Raw genomic sequence first — 21,312 nt, 5'->3', positions numbered from 1 at the left:
GGGATACCCAAAGCTGTCTGAAGCCTCAAAAACAATCCACAGCATCCCATCCACCTCCACGCCATCAGAGAGGATATTCTCAAAGACAGGATTTACAGTCAACAAAGCAAGGAGCGCACTTCTGCCCGTACACACGATGGTTTTCCTCACGTACAATTTGAAAAGACTCAAGCAGACAAAGACGCGAGGAAAGACTGTTTTAAAAGGTTCTGTTAAGAGATTTAAAAACCCTTTAGCTGGTTCAGGTTTGAGTATGAACATTATACAAATGTTTAGCCTTAAGTTGGACAAACTACCCTCTGCAGTGCTGCTCTCTGCTGTGTGAACACTGTTTGAATATCTCCTGATTCCTTACTCTATAACGGCGCGTTGTTCCATGTTTAACAGATGGTGGCCTTATTTGAGTTTTCTCTCCATCACCTCGTTGTTTTTGCAATATAGATTTAAAAAATCTAAGTTTTATACTTATAATATTCTGTTGTCCCTTTTACTTTAAGCTATGAGTCTCTTAATTGTAAAGGGTTATGTGTAATATTGTCATGCGGTCACCATCATGCAGACTTTGGGTCAATAAGGAAAAACAACAAACATTCCACTATTCGTCGACTATGGGCAAAATCTGATGAATCAGATTCAACTAAGCAAATCCTTAGTCGGGCTCACCCCTAGTATTCACATACGTTCCTCAAAGTGTGATGTTTCCTCGTAGGACACTGCGGTAGTCAACGTGCAATGTTTACAAGATTTCAAAGATGGTAGGCTAAGCTGAATCCTGCCTCAAAAGGACGCTTTTTGACTTTATATCAGTTCTACATATAAATGAATGCATCTACAGCATAAAAGAAAGAGTGGGTAAGAACATACTGGAAAGCAGAAGAGAGCATAAAGCAGTTTCATTAGGTGCATGAAGATGGCACCAGTCAGCATGATTTAAAATTCATCGCCCTGGCCCACTCGCTGTGAATCTTCCTGACTTTGACCTGCCGTGTTCCCACATCAGCTCACTGAACTTCTAATGAAAATTTTACACGAGGGACAGTAAAAATTGGGGGACATTCTCAGGAGATTAGTGGATGAGTGAGTTTTTGTAAAGTACGTATTTGCAGCATGTCAGCTCATGCATATTCTCCTTAAGCATCCAGTGAGATACAAAGACAGGCGAAGTAGTGCTGTGGTACTCAAGACCGGTCTTGGTCTCGAGGCCGCTTATTTCAGGTCTCGGTCTCGTCTCAGAATTGAAAGCATTTTTACTCAGTCTTGTCTCGGTCTCAGACTGGGTGGACTCCGTATTTTATATCAAGACTGGTCGAGACCACCACTGATGCACTCTGTGTGCCTCTCATTACTGTGATTAGGGAAAAAACGAAACTTAAGGAGTCAAAAGAAGACAACAAAGACAAAACCAAACCTTGTTTGTTGCTGTCAATACTTTTCAAAGCAAACTTAAATAAAATAAACAGAAGTCTTAAATTTTGATTACTCTCATGATGATTTTTCATTGATATTTATGGTCTTGGTCTTGTCTCGGTCTTGCCCTGCCTTGGTCTTGGTCTTGACTCGGTCTCGATCCCTAAATGTCTTGGTCTTGGTGCACTCTGGTCTCGGTTAATGTGTCTTGACTACAACACTAAGGCAAAGTGCACAAACATAAATAGAGCTAAAAATGTCCATTGTGTTGTGTCAGGTTTTCCATTTCTTGTCTGTATCCCTCTCTACCAGCTCAGTCTCATGAAACCCGGTGGAGGGATGCAGTTCAGGCTAAAGAAGAGCCATGGCATTAACCATTCATCAGATACTGATGATTATAATCAGACGCTTCCTGTGAGTACCTGAATGCAACACGTAAGGAAAAGGGTGGAAATGCTCTTCATCATTCAAACTGCTGATCCACAAACAAAAGGACCAAAGCTAACAAGCACACATCACGTGTGCATCCAAAGCCTGCTATGCCGTGCTCCTCTGTGCCCTGGAGCTCCATTGTTATTAAACCACACTGTTGCACAAAGCGACATGTTCTTTAATTACTGTAAACACACGCAACCACAGAGTAGTTTATTTAGAGTCCCACTTACACCATGCTGCTGCCAGGAATACTCCATAGAGCACCAACTGCTCCTGTATCAGTGACACAAGCTGTAAATAATACTGATGTTATAACTGGGCCTTTACAAACAACATGAAACAATCAATTCATCAGCTGTGGTTAAAGACTTCTGGGTTTAAAGTTACCAGCGTTGAAAATGAAGCCAATGTGTAAGTCCAAAAAAACTGCAGTTCCTTGAGTGTCCACTTGAGGCTGGCTCCAAAAGTCATGAAACCCCATTACAGCTCATATTAACCTGTCCACTCTTACAGCAGAGTTAAAAACAGTCACAGCCTGGTATAAAGAAAGGGTTTGGACTGCTATAACTCATTTCTTTAATCCTATCAACTTAACAGAGGATGATGGGTTTTTTTAAGTATCTGTTTTAACCCTGTAAAGCCTGAACCATCAAATAATTGCCAGAAAATTCTAATTCTTTGAAAATTGAGTGTTTATTGGACCTTCTGTTTAATTTGTATCATATCTGATACATCAGGCATTTTGGTGTACACTTTTTGCTCAAAGTTTCTTCTTTTTCAAACAAACTAAAACATATAAAAACAAAATTTTAACCTCTTAAAGGTGACATATCATGCAAAATGGACTTTTTAATGGTTCTTTACCTGAAATATGTGTCCCTGTCTACAAACCCCCCGAGAATGAAAAAAATCCATTCTGCCCCGGTTTTGATTTCTACACCTTTCTGTAAATGTGTGTGAAACCAGCCGTTTCAGACTTCAGTGTTTTTGTTACGAAAGAACAATATCCGGTCTGTAACGGAGTCAGAGCTCGGAGCTTGTTCAGCCCATAGACTGTATAAAATAATACTGAATCCCTCCTCCGTTTTTCATTACCTGCACAAATGTGTGCTAACAAGGAACTTAGGAGGGAGGCATGCTAGTTGTAGGCTGTCTTACTAAACACAAAGGTCGGTTTTACTCCCCACGTCTGCAGATTTGAAGATCTAGTGGATGATTTTTATTTATCATGGATAAGTGCTAGCGCTAGTTAGCATAGCTACATAGCTACATGTCGTAGCTGTAGCTGTGTACCAAGACACACGTCTACATACTGACAAATAAAACAACAAGAAACACTAAATCTGTGACCAATCCTTCAGAAAAGGTCCCGCTGCCTTTCTTGCAGAGGTCAGTTTTACTCCACACGTCTGCAGATTTGAAGATCTAGTGGATGATTTTTATTTGTCATGGATAAGTGCTAGCGCTAATTAGCATAGCCACATAGCTACATGTTCATAGCTGTAGCTGTAGCTGTGTACCAAGACACACGTCTACATACTGACAAATAAAACAACAAGAAACACTAAATCTGCGACCAATCGTTCAGAAAGGTCCTGCTACAGGCGCCTCTCCGTCAGGATCAGATTCAGAGGGTTGAAGTAACGTGATCTCTGAGCAGCCGTGTATATTCAGCCAACATGTAAACATTAGATCAACGTGCTGGAGAGCCGAGGCACATCCACTTCCTGAGGAGGCGTGGTCAGAGAGAAAACAGACTGTTCTGAGGAGGACTGAAGAAGAGGGCTTTTCAGGCAGGCCAAAATCTGATTCCAGTGTTTTTTTGAGCATAAACTTTAAAGACATGTTTTGGGGACCTCTTAGACCAATATATATTGATGAAAAAAGCGTGATATGTCACCTTTAAACTTTGAATTTCCATCAAATTTTTCCCAAAGTAATTTCAAACCTAGAAATATGTTTTTTCCATATTGCACGACAACGTCATACACATTTTGTATCTACTACGAAGCAAAAAAAACTTAATTTATTGTATATTTATTCTCTGAATTGTTCATTTTTTAGTGGAATTCAATGAACAAAAGACAATTATTTACTAGGGAGTCATTGTAACATTCAACCAGTCATCAATCATCAAGATACAGCAGGTTGCAAATAAAAAAAATACAATATATGTTATAAATATCCCAATTTCCACTCTAAATATACCTCATTATGTCATTTAAACATGTTCTTAAATAATAAACAGACTGTATGTTGCTTTATGGAATGCATAATGTATGAAATCTAATAAAATTATGATTGACAGATCTCCAAATAAATGTCCTTATATACCTGCTGTATCAATTTTGATAAACACATTTTCAACATGGTTTGACTATAAATTAAGTCATGAAATATTAATTAGTTTTACATTGCATCAATCCAGTAACTATTCTTCTTGAAGTTTCAGGAACAATTTGAAAGTTTTTTTCAAATGAGTTTGACATCCCTGATGTAGAGGTTTCAAAAACTGATGTATCAAATATGATACGCTTGGCGTTATAGTGCTAATTATACCAAGGTAGGTACAACAAGGGGTGGGCTTATTTGACTGACAACCAGCCAGTGATGCCACAGAGACTCCATCCATGTTTCATACAGTCTATGGCTCACTATGGACCATCTAGCTATGAGCCACAGAGTGCCGGGTAGTGGTCAGGAGAGCGTGGTAGCGTTGACACATTTTGGCTTTATATGTGCATTCATTGTCGTTGTTAATAAAAATATTAAATCAATGATTTTGATTACAAAAAGACTTTTGGCTGCGTTGCTCATCCACATTTGTCCTTTGTCATGTGTCTCTGTCATAATATGAATTTATTAGATTCTCAGTCACACACTTCAGAGGTGTAATGGTGTGAGCTACGTCTATTCCAGTGTGCATGCTATATTTGACAAGACTTTATCGGCTGTGTCATGAAGAAAGGATCTGAAAGAAACAGCCCATCACACAGATGAACATGTCAGTGATGCTCCATAACACCGTGGATATCTTCATGAAAAATTAAACAGTATGTCTTCTTGTTCTGTCATTATGTAAAAATAGATACGCAGTGCCAAGTGGTGAGGGACAAATCATTTCTCTAGTGTGCTTTAAACTCAGGCATAAATTAAAACAACAAAAAGTTTTGTGTCTAAATATCAAAAACCCCAACATGGCCGTCATCCTGGAAGATTTAAACTTTCTCCAATCTTAAGAATAAAGAACAGTATTGCGTGCTTTAATATGAAGCCCTTGCAGAGGTGCTGCAGTTCATCGAGCGTTCACTTGAGGCTGGCTGCAGAAACACCAGAAACCACATACACACCCATTCAAAGAAGACAATCTTTACAGCAGAAATAAACATGTTTACAGCCTGGTTCAAAAAACAGTTCAGGTCTAAGTACGTTATTTCTCGGAAATATATGCAAAAAATGACAAATTTGTGAGAAAAAAATCCCAAATTCATGAGATTTAAAAGCCACAAAATTGTGAGATATGTGTCTCAAATTAGCAAGAAAAAAAGTCACACTTTGTGAGGAGGAGTGTGTGCTGCATGCATGAAGCAGTTAGCGCTTTTTGTCTCACTGATGCATGTTTTGAAAAACGATGAGCCTGCTGGATGTGTTCACCGAGTTCTCTGAAAAAACTGGAGTCAGCCGCAAACGTTTTCAGACGTTAAAAACACTCCGGTGTTTCAGTTTAATTTGTAACCCTGTTAACTGGAGACTCTCAGCCTCTGTGGTTGACGTACTTGCAGAGAAAGGATACATACCTATCCTTGCAAATGTCTCTTTGTCCATTTTTCACGTCTTTTAAAGGGATATTTCCGCGAAATTACGTGAAATAGGCGGCCCCGTCCCCAGAGAAAATAGCCTAGCTTAGCTGCTGGTCCTCTGGGAATTTTCTCATTAAAGGGGAAGATCTCACTGGCACTCATTGTGGCTAGCAGGAGCAATAGTGTAATGTAACTCATACGACCCCACTTTCAAAAAAACTGAAATATCCCTTTAAGGCTTGTTTTTGTAAACCTGTGATGAAAAATTGCTCTTTATTCAACATTTGTGTTAACTGCAATTACCACTGATGCATCTGGCATCCTGTTTGCAGGGTCGCCCTGTACCCCCTGTACAGTGTGTGCCGATCAAGAAATGAGCTATCCAGACTACACTCGTATTTGTACCAGGCTGTAAACATGTTTATTTCTGCTGTAAAGATCGTCTTTTTTGAATTGGTGTGTATGTGGTTTCCTGTACTTCCGGAGCCAGCCTCTAGTGGACACTCGATGAACTGCAGTTTTTAACACTTCCGCATGGGCTTCAATTCTCGTGGCTGGAGGTTGTCACTTGCTTAGACTACAAAATGCAACGTTCATGATTTTAAAAGCATCGAACAGAAAAAAAAGACAAAGAGTTTGATATGAATATTTATTTAAAGACTTGAATTGTTACAGAAATAGTCATTTTAAATCAATCTTTAGTGGCTTCCATATTTCCTATTAGAACAGTAAAACCTGTGCTGTATCACAATATCACTAACCTCAAGAACAGATTGAAGTAAATATCATGTTTTTAATGGACAAATTATCTTGAATGGGTCTTTTAGTGTAATCACAAGCATCATGCAGAAGCCACAAGTCACTCTTTAAAGATCCAGAATGAGGAGCGATGAGAAATCAGAATTAAATAGATGAACTTGAGTTTGTTTCAGTTTGAGATAAAATACAGATTGAAGAAACTTTAATCCCCGGCTGAGCGATTCTGTGTGCTCGCTAAGAGTGAAACAACCCGATGTATTCTCTTTCCAGATCACTCTCCTCTTTTTCACATCACTTCGACCAACCGGGTCTGAGAGAAAAATGCTGAATAGAGTCTGATGAGTGGCTGTGCATGATTGTAGAGAAGAAAAAACACAAAAAGAACAAGAACGACTTTTCAAAATAAAACATCTGAAGGCATTGCACAATTCCAAGATTGATCAGTGAGATTTTTAAGGCAAAAAAGTTGTCTAAAATACTCTTAACTCACACTTAAAGAATGTCATATTACAATTATGTTTTTAAACCCACGGGTGCATCTCTGTTAGAAAAATCTATCATGCAAACTTAATGCATGCTATAAAAAACATCAGGATAAAACAGGATATCATCACGAGCATTCGTTTCAACCACTTTGTTATATAATAAGGTACAGTAAACAACTTTCATGTTGTATGTGTGAGGAACACGTGGGCGTTCATATGGCCTGGCATGCTGACACAGTACCACCTTGGCAGAGTGACAGGTACGCATGGATGAGCGGTGGGAGGCAGCGAGGTGTGAGCCTACTTCATTAAAGCTCGTATGTCGGCCGGTAGCGCTGGGTTTTCATTGTTGTTGTTGTTTTTTTTCTATGCCTTGTAGTCTCCTACACAATAAATGCTTTTGATTGTCACTCCTACACTGACACAGCCTCAGAGGAACAGGGAGTTCACACACCGGAGGTGCATGTGACAAACACATCAGACGAGCTGCACCGGGTTTCTGTGCACACACGTTTTCTTTTTCTGTTCCTGAGAGTCAATCCATGTAGGTCACAGAAGTTCTCTTTACATCCACGTACCTATACTGTACAGCATGTGTTCTTTACCCTCCTCCAGGTCTACTCTAAGAACAAGGATGAGACTACAAAGGTGTGTTTCAAAAGCTGCTTCCTTAACTTTGAAGAGGTTTCATTTGAAAAATATTCCAGCCACACTGTAAACCCGAACAAGTGGAAATAACTCCAAATGTTTTAAGAGTTTTTAAGAAGCCGAAATACAATTTTTGAGTATATCTGAAATGATAAAATATGACTTCAGTTTAGTCAATTGTTTTTTTTAATGTTCAAGTTTCCCAAAGTCAAATTTATTAGTTACCTTTTTTTCAACCACCGGGCAAACATAAAGAGACAGACAACCATTCACGCACACACTCATACCTACGGGCAATTTAGAGTGATCAATTAACCTGGTAAGAGTGTTTTTGGACGGTGGGAGGAAGCCGGAGTAGCCGAAGAGAACATGCAGGCTCCACACAGAGGGGCACCTGCCAGACCGGGGAATCAAACCAGGAACCTTCTCACTGTGGGGCGACAGCGCTACCCACCGCACCACCGTGCAGCCCTCCTTGTTTCCTCCCCTTGTTTATTCTGTATTCATTATCCTCTGTCTCCCTTGAGTGTTTAGTGATCCATGTCTCTTGTTGTGTTTCCTTAGTCTACTCTTGTGTTTCATGTTTTATTTTGTAGTTCTCAATCCTTGTGTCTAGTTTTGCCGCTTCACAAAGCACAGCCATTGTGGTTTTTCAAGTGTGTGAACAGTTGTTATTTCCTGGTATCCTGGTATCAGATATCGGCTAGATCGGACTCAAAAAGCTAGATCGGATATCGGTGACAAAGGGCCGATATATAGTGCTGATCCATATGGCAGATCTATTCATCTCAGTTCTATGCTTTTCTGTGTTTACAACAGCCATGTGCGTCTCCTACGTCATCAGCGTCGGCTGGTCTGTGCATTTTTGCCCGGTAGAGCATGATGGAAGATAACTACAGAGGCTCTGCAGTTTAGCTGCATGTCACACTTCTTCTGCTAACAACTCCGACGGAAACTTGCAAAAAAATACCCCAAAGGAAGAAGTTTACGTCAGCCGTAGCCGACTGCAAAGAAGCAAGAAACCTTCTATTAATGGATTCAAAGTGTGAAAAAACGGACAGGTTATTGGATTGAATTGTTCCGGATCCTTGAAATTAAAGGGATTCCAGCCTCTGGTTTAGCACTTGGAACCAAGGTACAGTTCACCATCAAGTCAGAAAAGCCTGAAGCTGCCAAAACATGATTCTATCCTCACATTAAAGCTGGGGTTGGTAGTCTCAGAAAAATAGCATGAATTTGAATGTAGCATGTCTTCAGGACTCCGTCTAACCCCTCCCCTCCTCCCTCAGAGCTCCTCCAAAACGACGCTTTCATTCTTTTGCTTGTCAGAGCCCCTGTGGTGAGAGCTTTTTAGACTCTGATCTGGACTACAGTCCTGAGCAAAGCACCTCATCGGGTCAGAGGGGACAGGCCTGAGGTGGAGTGAGAGGGGCAGTGAGTAGAGTCAGGGGAAGCAGAGGCAGGAGACGGGGACTCGGAGTGCACGCCGGGGAAATGTACGCGCAGGAGGCGGGCGGAACGGCAGGACGGGATTTGATTGGTTTAAAATTTTGGCACCCAAAAAATGGTGATTGGTTGTTGTTTTCCCAGGTTTACTCCGGCTGTAGATAGCAGCTTTTTTTAGCTCTTTTTTAAGAACACATTATGTATTGATTGACATCAGGACATAAAGATCATTTTAACCAATATAACAAAAAGTGTATCTAAATCTGATTACCAACCCCAGCTTTAAGGAATAAAGATTGTTAAATCAATACCAGGGTCAGATCGGCTAGTATCGGTATCGGCAGATACCAAAGCCCAGGTATCGATATCGGTATCGGGATCTAAAAAATAGGACCGGTGCATCCCTAGTATTAACTCTATAAAATTGATCCACATATAATTACAAAAACATTAATCGTTCAGATAACTCAATAATTAATTGTTGGTTCAACTAAATAGCTGGTTTTGAGTGCTGTACCCTTAATGGCTATGAGTTAGAAGTACTGTTTGGGTTTACAGTGCAGCTTTGTTTGATATCCATCCAGGATTACTGATATCAAATTTAAGAAATGGGCCTTAAACATTTGAAGCATGTATCATACTAATCTAGATCCAAACCAATGCCTAAAAACAATCATCATGCAGCTTTTGGGACATTTTTGTTGTTTCTGGTTTCATTTGTAAGTCGCCTCAAAGTCCTTGAAATCACCGATTTTACAAATGTTGCAAGAATCCAATTAAAGTTCCACATCCAGGAGCTCAAAGAGACCTGACAGGAAAGAAAACACGTCTTTTAAATGTGCTTATGCTGCGATAAACATCAAGTCTGTGAAAACACCGTTTCTCTGAGAAAACAAGCGAGAAAGTCTCCCTCCCCACTCAACCGTCGCCTTCTTATGTAAGTGTCATGCATGTTTCATACACAAATACATGTACTGGATGTACAGTATATAAGAGAGTGTGGGTGTAAGATGAAGTTGACATCTTGTCGTGATAAATAAATGAAAGGCCCTGCCTTGTGTTTCAGGAGGAGAGTCTCAGAGTTCTGGCAGTTTGCTGCAAAGTCAACTCTCTGAAAACATACACACAGTATTTACAGAATATATACACACACCGACACGTATAAAAAAAGACTGCTCCTGTCTGATCTGGTCTCATCTGGCTCAGTCCGGTGTTCCCCAAGTCCAACACCAGACTCCAGACCAGTGCTACATTGTGCAATTCAACATCCCCCGCTGTCGTAGGGGGTTCCCCGCGATGATGCAACAATTCAGAGGAGTACAAAATCTGTCAGACCACCGGTCCCCCGTCTGAGGGACCCTATTCAGTCAAACTGAATACCTGTCAGCGTTCCTGGACAAAGTCTCAGCCCCGCTCTGAGACGCTACACGTTACAATAGGTCGAGTTTGGCAGAAATGTTGCTACGGAGTGAACTTGCTCACCAGGTCTACTTTGAAACATCTTGCACACATGGAACATTAGTATTCAACCATTCGCTTCTAAAAAAATACAGGCCTGTCGTTCATGATTTAAATATGAATAACTTATATATAAACATGAATAAGGCCTGTTAGTCATGATTTAAATATGATTACAGGCCTCAGTATAAAATGTTAGTTATATCAGCAGTTAAGAAGCAGCATTACATACACAGTATATTGACCATTACACAAAAAGGCATACATTTGTACAGTGTAGAAACGTCTGAGAAAATGTTCCACTAGCTTGTATGAGTAGACGTTTTCTTGAAGCATCATCAGCCGAGGAGTGAGAGCTTTGAGGCGCGAGTTTAGAAAATGTTGTAAACCTTCGTTAACACTGATTGGTGACTGAATAGGGCCCAAAAAGTTCTGATAGGATGCAGCACACAGATCACAAATACAGATGTTCAAACCAATACTTGACACGTGTACATGAGTCACATGGGGGCCTCTGGGTACGGTGGCTGGAGCTTGTCTGAGTTTGTGCTTTGCCTAAAGTTTACATTTACACATAGCTGGGGGAAAAAACTGCAGGGCTGCGTTAAGAGTTTCCCCAGAAACTTGGCTAAAAGTGACGGTGCAATTACCTGCTTTAAGTCGCGTGTGTTCCCCGAGGAATACTGCCCAGAATAACGCCGTGCTGGAGATCAAACACTGTCCGTCTGAAGGCTTCAGGGTGTTTGTAGCTTGCTCTTTTTGAAGACACCAGCAGCTATAGTTAGCCCGGCTTCACAGAGTTACAGTGGGATCAGAAGGTAATCCAATTTCAAGACAAATATTTCATCAACGCCTTCAGAGAGTTACTTTGACTGAACACTGAGAGGACTTTTGTTGGGGTTGGGCGGATTTTAACAGCTGAGTATGTCATGGTACGTTTCATTATGACAGAGTAGAAGAGGATTACTCTGCAGGATAGATAATGTTCATATAACCATTAAATCAAGATTTAACCTCCTTATTCATGACATATAGTTTTCCTTTATCTTGTTTTTACTGATGGCTTTCGTACTTCCACCAGATCCGTGATCTCTTGTCCGTCAACACCCACCGGCTTGGTTTTTAGGACCGCAGGACAGCAGGAGTCATGTGACTGAGGTTTTCCCAGTGTAATCACTGAATCAAGGACTCTCCTCCTCCTCTCCTCATCCATGTTGTCTTTCTGGTCCTCTGAAAACCTCTGAACTGTTGACTCCAGGCCTGGCTCCGCTCCGCTTGTAGTTAAGTGAAATACGATCTGGTGATAACACAGTGTGCTTTAATCCGAAAATTAACCGGATGTTCTGACTTCCTGTCCCGCTCCATCTGCTCTGTTGAGATTGATGCGTCCGGCATCCGGCAAAAATAGTCTTGTGTATCTATTTTTTTTCTTAAAGGCACTGTGAGGAGTTTTTAACCAGCTGAGAAACAGACTGAAACTGACACTGATGCCTCTTTATGACCTTCAAAAGCAAACAAAACCATAAACAACAACACTGATACCTTCTCTGTTGTTATTTTTAATGCCTTAAACCACTCAGAGGGGGCAGGTGTCAGACCACATGATTGACATTTGGCTTTAGAAACACAATTTTTTGGCTGTTTTTATGGCAAATAATCACATTGAGTGGTGAATCTGGCTGTTAAAAGACAGCAGGGTGAGTTTTTGTTGAAAACACTACTTCTTTACGTACAGAACAAGAGATAAGAGGTATCACTTTGTCCACAAGGGGTCGCCAAAATTGATATAAATCAAAAGTTCCTCACAGCAGCTTTAAGTTATATAATTGGCCTTTTTGCCTTTATTGACAGGACAGCTGAAGAGAGACAGGAAGTGTGGGGAGTAGACAGCGGGGGAAGACATGCAGTAGATGGTCGACCAGCCAGGAGTCGAACCGGCTACCTCTGCGACGAGGACTATAGCCTCTATACGTGGGGCGCTTAAACTGCTAGGCCACCAGTGCCCCCAAGTCTTGCGTATCTGATCTGGAGGGCTCCAACCTGTTGGATCAGAGATGCAGCTGGAACGCAACGAACTGGATCCAGTGGAAGTTAACACATTGGCTAGAACAGAAACCTATCAGATCCGCTGCTGTGACGGATTGTTCACATTGCTCTAGTCTTGTTTAAAGAGTTTCGTACTCTCGCGATTATTCTAAACTAGAAATCTTCCGTATCTTTTATATTTTTAAGTCATATAATTGGCCTTTTTGCATTTATTGACAGGACAGCTGAAGAGAGACAGGAAGTGTGGGGAGTAGACAGCGGGGGAAGACATGCGGTAGATGGTCGACCAGCCGGGAGTCGACGGCAGAGGATTGAGAGTGGTCTCACCCTAACCCTGGTGACCTCTGCGACAAGGACTATAGCCTCTATACGTGGGGCGCATAGACTGCTAGGCCACCAGTGCCCCCAAGTCTTGTGTATCTTATCCGGAGGGGTCCAACCTGTTGGATCAGAGATGCAGCTGGAACGCAACGAACTGGATCCAGTGGAAGTTAACACATTGGCTAGAATAGAAACCTATCAGATCCGCTGCCGTGGTGAATCGGAGACAGACTGGACACTGATCTGGTGGAATTGCAGCGACCTTATCTTCCTGAAGCCTTCAGACAGCGAGTATTTGAAGCAGCAGCGTGTTTTCTTCTGGAGAACATTCCTTTAAGTAGATGATTTAATACATGCTACTGTTGAAGGGGTTACTGATTATTACTGCCTTAGTTACAATGCTGTTGGACAAAACTGAAAGTGTGTTCACAGTCCTCACTTTCATCTGTCTGCTAAATGAAAAACATCCTTTCCTTTTAGTTGGTGAGCTCGTTTTCCGTGCACATATTCACAGTGTGTTGCTAACACTGACGCCGTGAGTCACCTGATCTGGAAAAAGCTACCAAAGTGTTGTGATTCCCCAACCTACAGTTTGGCAGATATCTGATGAATACTTTGTGAGAAAGGTAAAAACTGTGAACTCAACAGAATCACAGAAACGCCAACACTTTGTTATTTAAACAACTTTTTTTTTTTTTGGCAATATTGAACCAAGTGAGAGGTAGAGAGACGTTAAACGAAACAAAGAAATGCTTCTGAAGTACAATGTGAGCGCAGGAAAATAAAAGAGACTCTAACACACAGTCAGGTTCGGTAGTGAGATGTGTGTTTTTGACGTCTGGGCTTGGAGATCCACGTTTTCCAGAACCCACCGTGCCTGTGAACGTTATCCGAGAAGAAGAAGAAGAAGAAGAAGAAGAAGAAGAGTAAGGCTTGTTTAAGTCCCTGCTGCATTTCATGGGACCAGACTCCCGAGGAGCAAGGAGTCAAGGCCGGTGGGCGGAGCAGAAGGTGGAGAAGATTTCTGATTGGAGGTGATGGGTTTGCACGTAATGGAACATGGCAGTGGCGGCGGCGGCGGCAGGTGGGGTTCGTGTGGGAGGGACAAAGCCCTGAGTGCAAGACGACAGTGCATGCTTCTCTTAAACTAGCACATGCTCCATTTATCAAAAACATACACACTTTGTAATGAAGAACGTGGCACAGCGCCTAAATGTTTGTTTCTGTACAAAGTCACAACCTTCAGTTTCTGCAGCTGAAAAATAGGAATTTTGAAAGAACTTCACATTGATCGGTAAAAACGTCCTCCTGATAAAAACTCCCGCTCCCGTCCTCGGTTTGTAAACATTTATATATTGAGAGATGACTTCGTGAAGGATGGAGGAAGTGGAGATAGAATCAGAAGAGATGAGCGGTGTTTGAAAACAGGGCCCCCCTCGGTTTGGACCCTTCCAGACTGAAAGCTGCGAGTGTTCAGTCTCAGTCCCCCGTCCCCGTATTCCCCCCCCGCCACAGATCAACACCAGGATCCGTCACAACCTCAGAGAAATGTACATCCGGAAGCATCCCGTGTTGTCACGCTCACCACTCATGGCCAAACGTTTCCGAAAGTGCGGCATGAGAGAGCTGGCGAGGGTCCGCCGTGCGCTCGAAAGCTTCCAGTGAAGAGCAGGAAGAAGAAGAAGCAGAGAGAGGAGAGGAGAGACCGGTAGAGTTGGCTGGCCGGCCGTCCAAGAGAAGAAACCCGGGCCTTTAGATTCTGCTTACCCGTCTGGCGAGGAGCGGGTGGAGAGCGGGAGGAGGACAGGTGGTGTAAGGAGGCGGTAAGGGGCCGGGTTTGATGCCTCTGGTTCTCATGTAGGACAGGAACTGGTCTGGGATTTCAGCGAGCACCTCCTTAGCCAAGCGGGCCATGCTGAGGATGTGGTTTCCTCGCCGGTCGATGTAATCTCTGAAAGGGACGAACTGAAAACAGACGAGAAGAAGATTTGATTCATTCAGTTAAATCTTTAAAACCAGGAGTATTCCCGCTGAGATACAGAATCTCTTTATGAGACGCCGCCGCTCGCTCTGACCGAGACAGCAGCGTAAAGAAAGTTTCACACAAAGAACAGATAACAGATTAGGAGAGCTAAAGAGAGGAGAGAAGAGATGAGAGAAGAGAAAGGGTTTCTTTATTAAAGCATCAGCAGGAGAAACCAATTCTCTGTCATATCATCGCCTCAGGGCTGAGAGAAAAACAAAAAGTATCGCTGAGACGAAACGAAACCTCTCAAGGAAAAAGAGAATAAGAGAAGAGGCAAGGGCGGGAGGATAGAAAATAACAGGAGGAATAAAACTGAGAGGATAGGAGAGAGGAGGGGGCAATATGAAAGGAGAAGGAGAAACTAGGAGATGCTGAAAATGAGAACAGATAGGAAAGTGGGGGGAGGAGAGGAAACAAGACAAGGAGATAAGAGGGGAGAAAAGGAGGGTAACAAGAAGAACAAGATGAGAGATAAGAAAGAAGTGGAGGGGTAAAGAGGAAGGAGGGGAAAAGGAGTTAAAACAAGGAGGGAAACAGAGGAAGCAAGGAAGGAAGATAGGTAGATACAGGCAGAGGAGAATAAGGAGACATGAAACAAGGAAGAGGATATGAACAAAGAGGAGAGGACATAAGAGAGGAGAAAGGGAGGGTAAGAAAAATAACAAGATGATAAATAAGAAATAAGTGGAGAGTAAGGAAATGTGAGAAAAGAAGAAGGATGGGAAGGAAGGAAGAGACAAGGAGGAAAAATAAGGGAGGAAACAGAGGAAGCAAGGAAATAAGGTGGATAACAAGGAGATGTGAAACCAGGGCAGAGGCAACTATGACAAGGAGATGAGAGGAAGACACAAGGACAAGAAAAGACGCAGATAGAGCAGAGGAGATAAGGAGATGAAAGTAGAGGAGAAGAGACGATGAGACAAGGAGGTAAAAGGAGGGAAAACAAGGAGGGAAACAGAGGAAGCAAGGAAGGAAGATAGGTAGATACAGGCAGAGGAGAATAAGGAGACATGAAACAAGGAAGAGGATATGAGCAAAGAGGAGAGGACATAAGAGAGGAGAAAGGGAGGGTAAGAAAAATAACAAGATGATAAATAAGAAATAAGTGGAGAGTAAGAAAACGTGAGTGAAGAAAAAGGAAGGGGCAAGGAAGCATGAGACAAGGAGGTAAAACAAGGAGGGAAATAGAGGAAGCAAGTAAAGAAGGAGGAGATAAGAGAGGAGAAAGGGAGGGTAACAAGATGAAAAAGAAAACATCAAAATTAGAAATAAGAAATAAGTGGAGAGTAAGGAAATGTGAGAAAAGAGGAAGGGTGGGAAGGAAGGAAGAGACAAGGAGGTAAAATAAGGAAGGAAACAGAGGAAGCAAGGAAAGAAGGTGGATAACAAGGAGATGTGAAACTAAGGGAGAGGCAACTATGACAAGGAGATGAGAGGACGAAACAAGGACAAGAAAAGACGCTGATAGAGCAGAGGAGATAAGGAGATGAAAGTAGAGGAGAAGAGACGATGAGACAAGGAGGTAAAAGGGAGAAAACAAGGAGGGAAACAGAGGAAGCAAGGAAGGAAGATAGGTAGATACAGGCAGATGAAAATAAGGAGACATGAAACAAGGAAGAGGATATGAGCGAAGAGGAGAGGACATAAGAGAGGAGAAAGGGAGGGTAAGAAAAATAACAAGATGATAAATAAGAAATAAGTGGAGAGTAAGGAAACATGAGTGAAGAAAAAGGAAGGGGCAAGGAAGCATGAGACAAGGAAGTAAAACAAGGAGGGAAATAGAGGAAGCAAGTAAAGAAGGAGGATAACATGGAGACAATATGAAAAGGAGATAAGAGAGGAGAAAGGGAGGGTAACAAGATGAAAAAGAAAACAACAAAATAAGAGATAAGAAAATAAGTGGAGAGTAAGGAAACATAAGTAAAGAAGGATGGGAAGGAAGGAAGAGACAAGGAGGGAAACAGAGGAAGCAAGAAAAGAAGAAGGAAAATAAGGAGACATGAAACAAGGGTAGAAGAAACAATTGCACAAGGAGACGAGAGGATGAAACAAGGAAAAGAAAAGAAGCAGGCAGAGGAGAGGAGACGAGGAGATGAAAGTAGAGGAGGCAAGAGGATGAGACAGGGAGGTAAAATGAGGAGGGAAACTGAGGAAGCAAGGGAAGAAGATAGGTAGAAACAGGCAGAGGAAAATAAGGAGACATGAAACAAGGGTTGAGAGTAAACAAGGAAGAGGATATGATCAAAGAGGAGAGGAGAACAAGATGAGAAATAACAAATAAGTGGAGGGTAAGGAAACATGAGTAAAGAAGAAGGATTGGAAGGATGGAAGAAACAAGGAGGTATAACAAGGCAGAAACAGAGGAAGCAAGGAAAGGGGGCGAAAATGGAGACATGAAACAAGGGTGGAGTGGGAACAAGGAGAGAAGAAATATTGACACAAGGAGACGAGAGGATATAACAAGGAAAAGAAAAGAAGCAGGGAGAGGAGAGGAGATAAGGAGATGAAAGTAGAGGTGAAAAAGGATGAGACAAGGAGGGAAACAGAGGAAGCAAGGAAAGAAAGGGGGCATGAAACAAGGGTAGAGAGGGAACAAGGAAGAGGATATGAGTTAAGAGGAGAGGAGATAAGAGAGGAGAAAAGGAAGGTCACAAAAAGAAAAAGATAAGATACGTGGAGGATAAGAAAACTTGAGTAAAAGAGAAGGAAGGGGCAAGGAATGAAGGAGGAGAAAAGGAGGTAACAGAGGAAGCAAGGAAAGAAGGTGGATAACAAGGAGATGTGAAACTAGGGGAGAGGCAACTATGACAAGGAGATGAGAGGAAGAAACAAGGACAAGAAAAGACGCAGATAGAGCAGAGGAGATAAGGAGATGAAAGTAGAGGAGAAGAGACGATGAGACAAGGAGGTAAAAGGAGGGAAAACAAGGAGGGAAACAGAGGAAGCTAGGAAAAGAAGATAGGTAGAAACAGGCAGAGGAGAATAAGGAGACATGAAACAAGGAAGAGGATATGAGCAAAGAGGAGAGGACATTAGAGAGGAGAAATATGGAGATATGAAAGAGAAGAAACTATGACACAAGGAGACTAGAGGACAAAACAAGGAAAATGAAAGAAGCAGGGAAAGGAGAGGAGATAAGGAGATGTAAGAGAGTGAGAGAGGACATAAAATGAATGGAGAGACATGAGGATGTATTCATTAAAATATGAGGTGAGAGAGAGAGGATGCAGAGAATAAAAGGACACGCAGGACGAGGTGGTCACAGTTTAAAGGTGCGAGGCGGAGGAGAGGAGGAGAAAAGGATAGAAAAACGGCAGAGTGAGAACAAGAGCACAGCAGAGGGTCAAGCACCGTGACCTTTCTCCATCAATCACAAATCCCACATTTCTCTGAGGACGTCTCACAGCCATTCAGCCATGTCTCTACCTGAACTATGTCCCGCTCTGCGTAGCGTCCTTGGGAAGAGATCCTCTCCTCGTCCCCGTCCAGCTCGATCATTTCTACAGGAGAGAGCACAAACACACACACACAAACACACACACATCAGTCACACCCTGTCAGGAGACTCAAACCGCTGTGTCAAAGCCACACCGAGCAAACATGACATGCAGTGTGTGTGTGTGTGTGTGTGTGTGTGTGTGTGTGTGTGTGTGTGTGTTTTAATCTGCTGCAGCCATTAGCGTGCCACTGGGTTACATCCCCTCTGAGTGTTGGTGATGCCAAACGTGGCATGAGTACACAGAATATGCGTCGCTGAGCGTGAAGCCATCGTCGCACACAACCGTGCACGTGGGCGGTGAAAAAACATGCCAGGATGTGTGTAACAGCCAGCGCCATGCACCGCTGGGACGTCATGCAACCGTGCACCCTGGCTTCATAAGCGTGATAATCCCTGAATCCTGTTGACTTTGCAGGCTAATTGCTCATCTTGACTGAGCTTGTTTTTGCAGAGGACCGCTCTGAGGACTGTAAACATGACAACACAGGGGAGCAGTGGGGAACGGGGGCATCGTTCATTAATAAAAACAACACAAAAGAAAGAGAAAACACAACATCTGGTTTCACAAATGAGAATTCTCAAATCCACTTAACCTCAGATTTAGAGGAAGAGGAGGAGGAGGAGGAGGAGGAGAGGGGAAGACTTAGGAAGAAGAGGAGAAAAGACCATGTGGGAGGCGAGATAGGATGGAGAATGAAGGCGAAAGGATTACTGCATGCAAATAAACACACCACACAAAAGCGTGCTCACACACATGCAGAAGGATCTTCACCCCGCTTACCGTCGAACTCCGCAGGTCCAACCCCGACTATGATAATCGACATGGGCAGAGACGCGGCCTGTGAAGGGTGGAAGGAGAAGGAAACAGGCGTATGAAAAGGTGGGGAGGAAGCAGCATACACACGCTCTTTTCCACACTCCTCTGCTATCTTAAACGCAGCAGGCGGACGGTTAAATTACCCCGCCGGTTACTAACTGTACGCTAACGGCGCATAGAAAAGAAAGCTCAGTGGCAAAATTCAACCCCATTGTTGAGACAGACGGGGTTCATTCATTCAATTCCATCTGCCCTCCGCAGCCGCCTTAATAAAGCCTCTCGTCCGGCCGGTTGTGGAGTTTTGTAATTTCATGCATCTACAACTTTGTCTAAATCTCCCAGAGCCTGACAGCTTAAAAATGACTCCCATTTACATCTCCGTCCGCTCTGAGCTGCATCTGAACTGCTGCCCCGCTTCGCAATATTGTTTATTAAATCTCAGCTGAAGTACAGTTAGAGTGATGAATGAAGGCTCTGTTTTTTTTTCATTGTTTCATAACTTCCAGTGGTTATTAGACGGACGGGCAAATTGCTTGGGATACGAGCGGCATGGGTCCCCCTGTGCGAGTCAATAATTACTCTGAATCTAACTTAACAATAACGTGACATCACACGGGCGAGCAGCAGGAGGAAGGAGAGGCGGAGTGCTGCAAGACCGGGCTCCAGATATATGAAAAGTCATTACACACATCAGGTCTGATTAGAGAGCAGTCATTAGAGCTGAGTGGAGCGGGATCAGGGGGTACATGGGGGGGGGGGAATGAGGAAGGGATGGGGATGAGGTTGACCCCCCCAACCCTCTCAGCTCATTAGTGAAGATGGGTGAAGAGAGAGAAAGGGAAGCGATGGAGGAGAAGGACAGCAGCTGGACGGCTCTCTCTTTCCTATTTGTTTGTTTGTTTATAACAATCTTCATTAGAGACTTAATCAAAGTCGGACCACCCCGGGTCCTCGCGTGCTAGATCACCTGAAGAAATATTGCCTCCTCGCCTCTGAATGATCGCTCGTTAACGTGTTCCTAACATGATCCTGAAGAATGAAACAAGGCACATATTTGAAATGTGGTACTGTACATTGACGATGGACTCCTTGGTCTGTGCCATGTCGGTGATGACGCCGTCAGAGATGATGAGCAGGATGAAGTACTGTGAGCCATCCGTCACTGCTGATGCATACCTGGGAGGGAGAGATGCAGAGTCACAGGTCAGATGAGCACAGATTACAGAATACTGATTTAATACTTGAGCACCAGCTGACTGAACTGAAGGTTGGTTAGCTGTTTGCAAACAAGCAGCAACCTCAAGTCTTAGAATATGAAGCCCAGCTGCTTTTGCATGTTCCTTGAGTTTGGTCAGAACTGGGAAAGACTGCTTTTTGTTTCTCTGCTCCTGACTCCTGGAATAAGTTACAGCAGTGTCTTGAACTAAGTGCACATTTACCTTTTGGGCAATTCAAAAACTTAATTTTCAACCTTTCAACCCCGCTTTGTTAACTGTTTAGCTAGGTTTACCAGTTTATATTTATTGTATCATTTTAATGGGGGGCGGCAGTAGCTCAGTCCATAGGGACTTGGCTTGGGAACCGAAGGGTTGCCGTTCGAGTCCCAGCATGGACGAAGTTTGGCAAGTGGACTGGTGGCTGGAGAGGTGCTGGTTCACTTGCCTGGGCACTGCCGAGGTGCCCTTGAGCAAGGCACCGAGCCCCCAACTGCTTTGGGTGCGCTGGTTGACGGCAGTATCCTCACTCTGACATCTCTCCCTAAGCATGTTCACTGCATGTGTGTGTGCATTTGTATATATATAACAAAAAAAAAACTGTATGTGTAGCATGTCCAAAATAGCATGAGTGAAAAAATTGAATTTCCCCCCTGGGGATCAATAAAGTACCTTTCTTCTACCTTTCTTCTTTCTAATCAATAGTCCCTTCCTATTTTTGTGCATTTTATAGTCAATCCCCTACACCTCTCTTTATTTGTATAATTTTATCTTATCTTTTGATTGTTTTTATCTCCAAATCACAAATTATCATATTTGATGACTATGATACTCTTGATGCCTTGTTGTTTGTTTGTTGTTTGTTTTTTAAATGTCACTGTAACTGACTTGTTATCATTGTAAATGAGGGTTGCCCCTCAATGATCTCTCGAGTATGAATAAAGCTTGATT

At 42.7% G+C, this 21,312-nt stretch overlaps 1 protein-coding gene across 1 annotated transcript in view; it reads right to left on the bottom strand.

Annotated features, from left to right (window-relative positions):
- Positions 1–12,253: 12,253 nt before the first annotated feature.
- LOC117814061 (copine-5-like) overlaps positions 12,254–21,312 on the bottom strand; it is a 141,494-nt gene continuing 132,435 nt past the window's right edge. Inside the window, exons 14-17 of the mRNA XM_034685170.1 lie at positions 20,221–20,323; positions 19,112–19,169; positions 18,258–18,331; positions 12,254–14,770 (exon numbers count right to left, since the gene is read on the bottom strand). Coding sequence (XP_034541061.1) covers positions 14,558–14,770; positions 18,258–18,331; positions 19,112–19,169; positions 20,221–20,323 — 448 coding nt within the window. The 3' untranslated portion in view covers positions 12,254–14,557. The remainder of the gene's footprint in view (positions 14,771–18,257; positions 18,332–19,111; positions 19,170–20,220; positions 20,324–21,312) is intronic.

This window comes from Notolabrus celidotus, chromosome 6, assembly GCF_009762535.1.
Source record: "Notolabrus celidotus isolate fNotCel1 chromosome 6, fNotCel1.pri, whole genome shotgun sequence".
Classification (NCBI taxonomy): Eukaryota; Metazoa; Chordata; class Actinopteri; order Labriformes; family Labridae; genus Notolabrus; species Notolabrus celidotus.
Note: the sequence above shows the minus strand (reverse complement) of the source record. Positions and strands in the feature narration are given on the sequence as shown.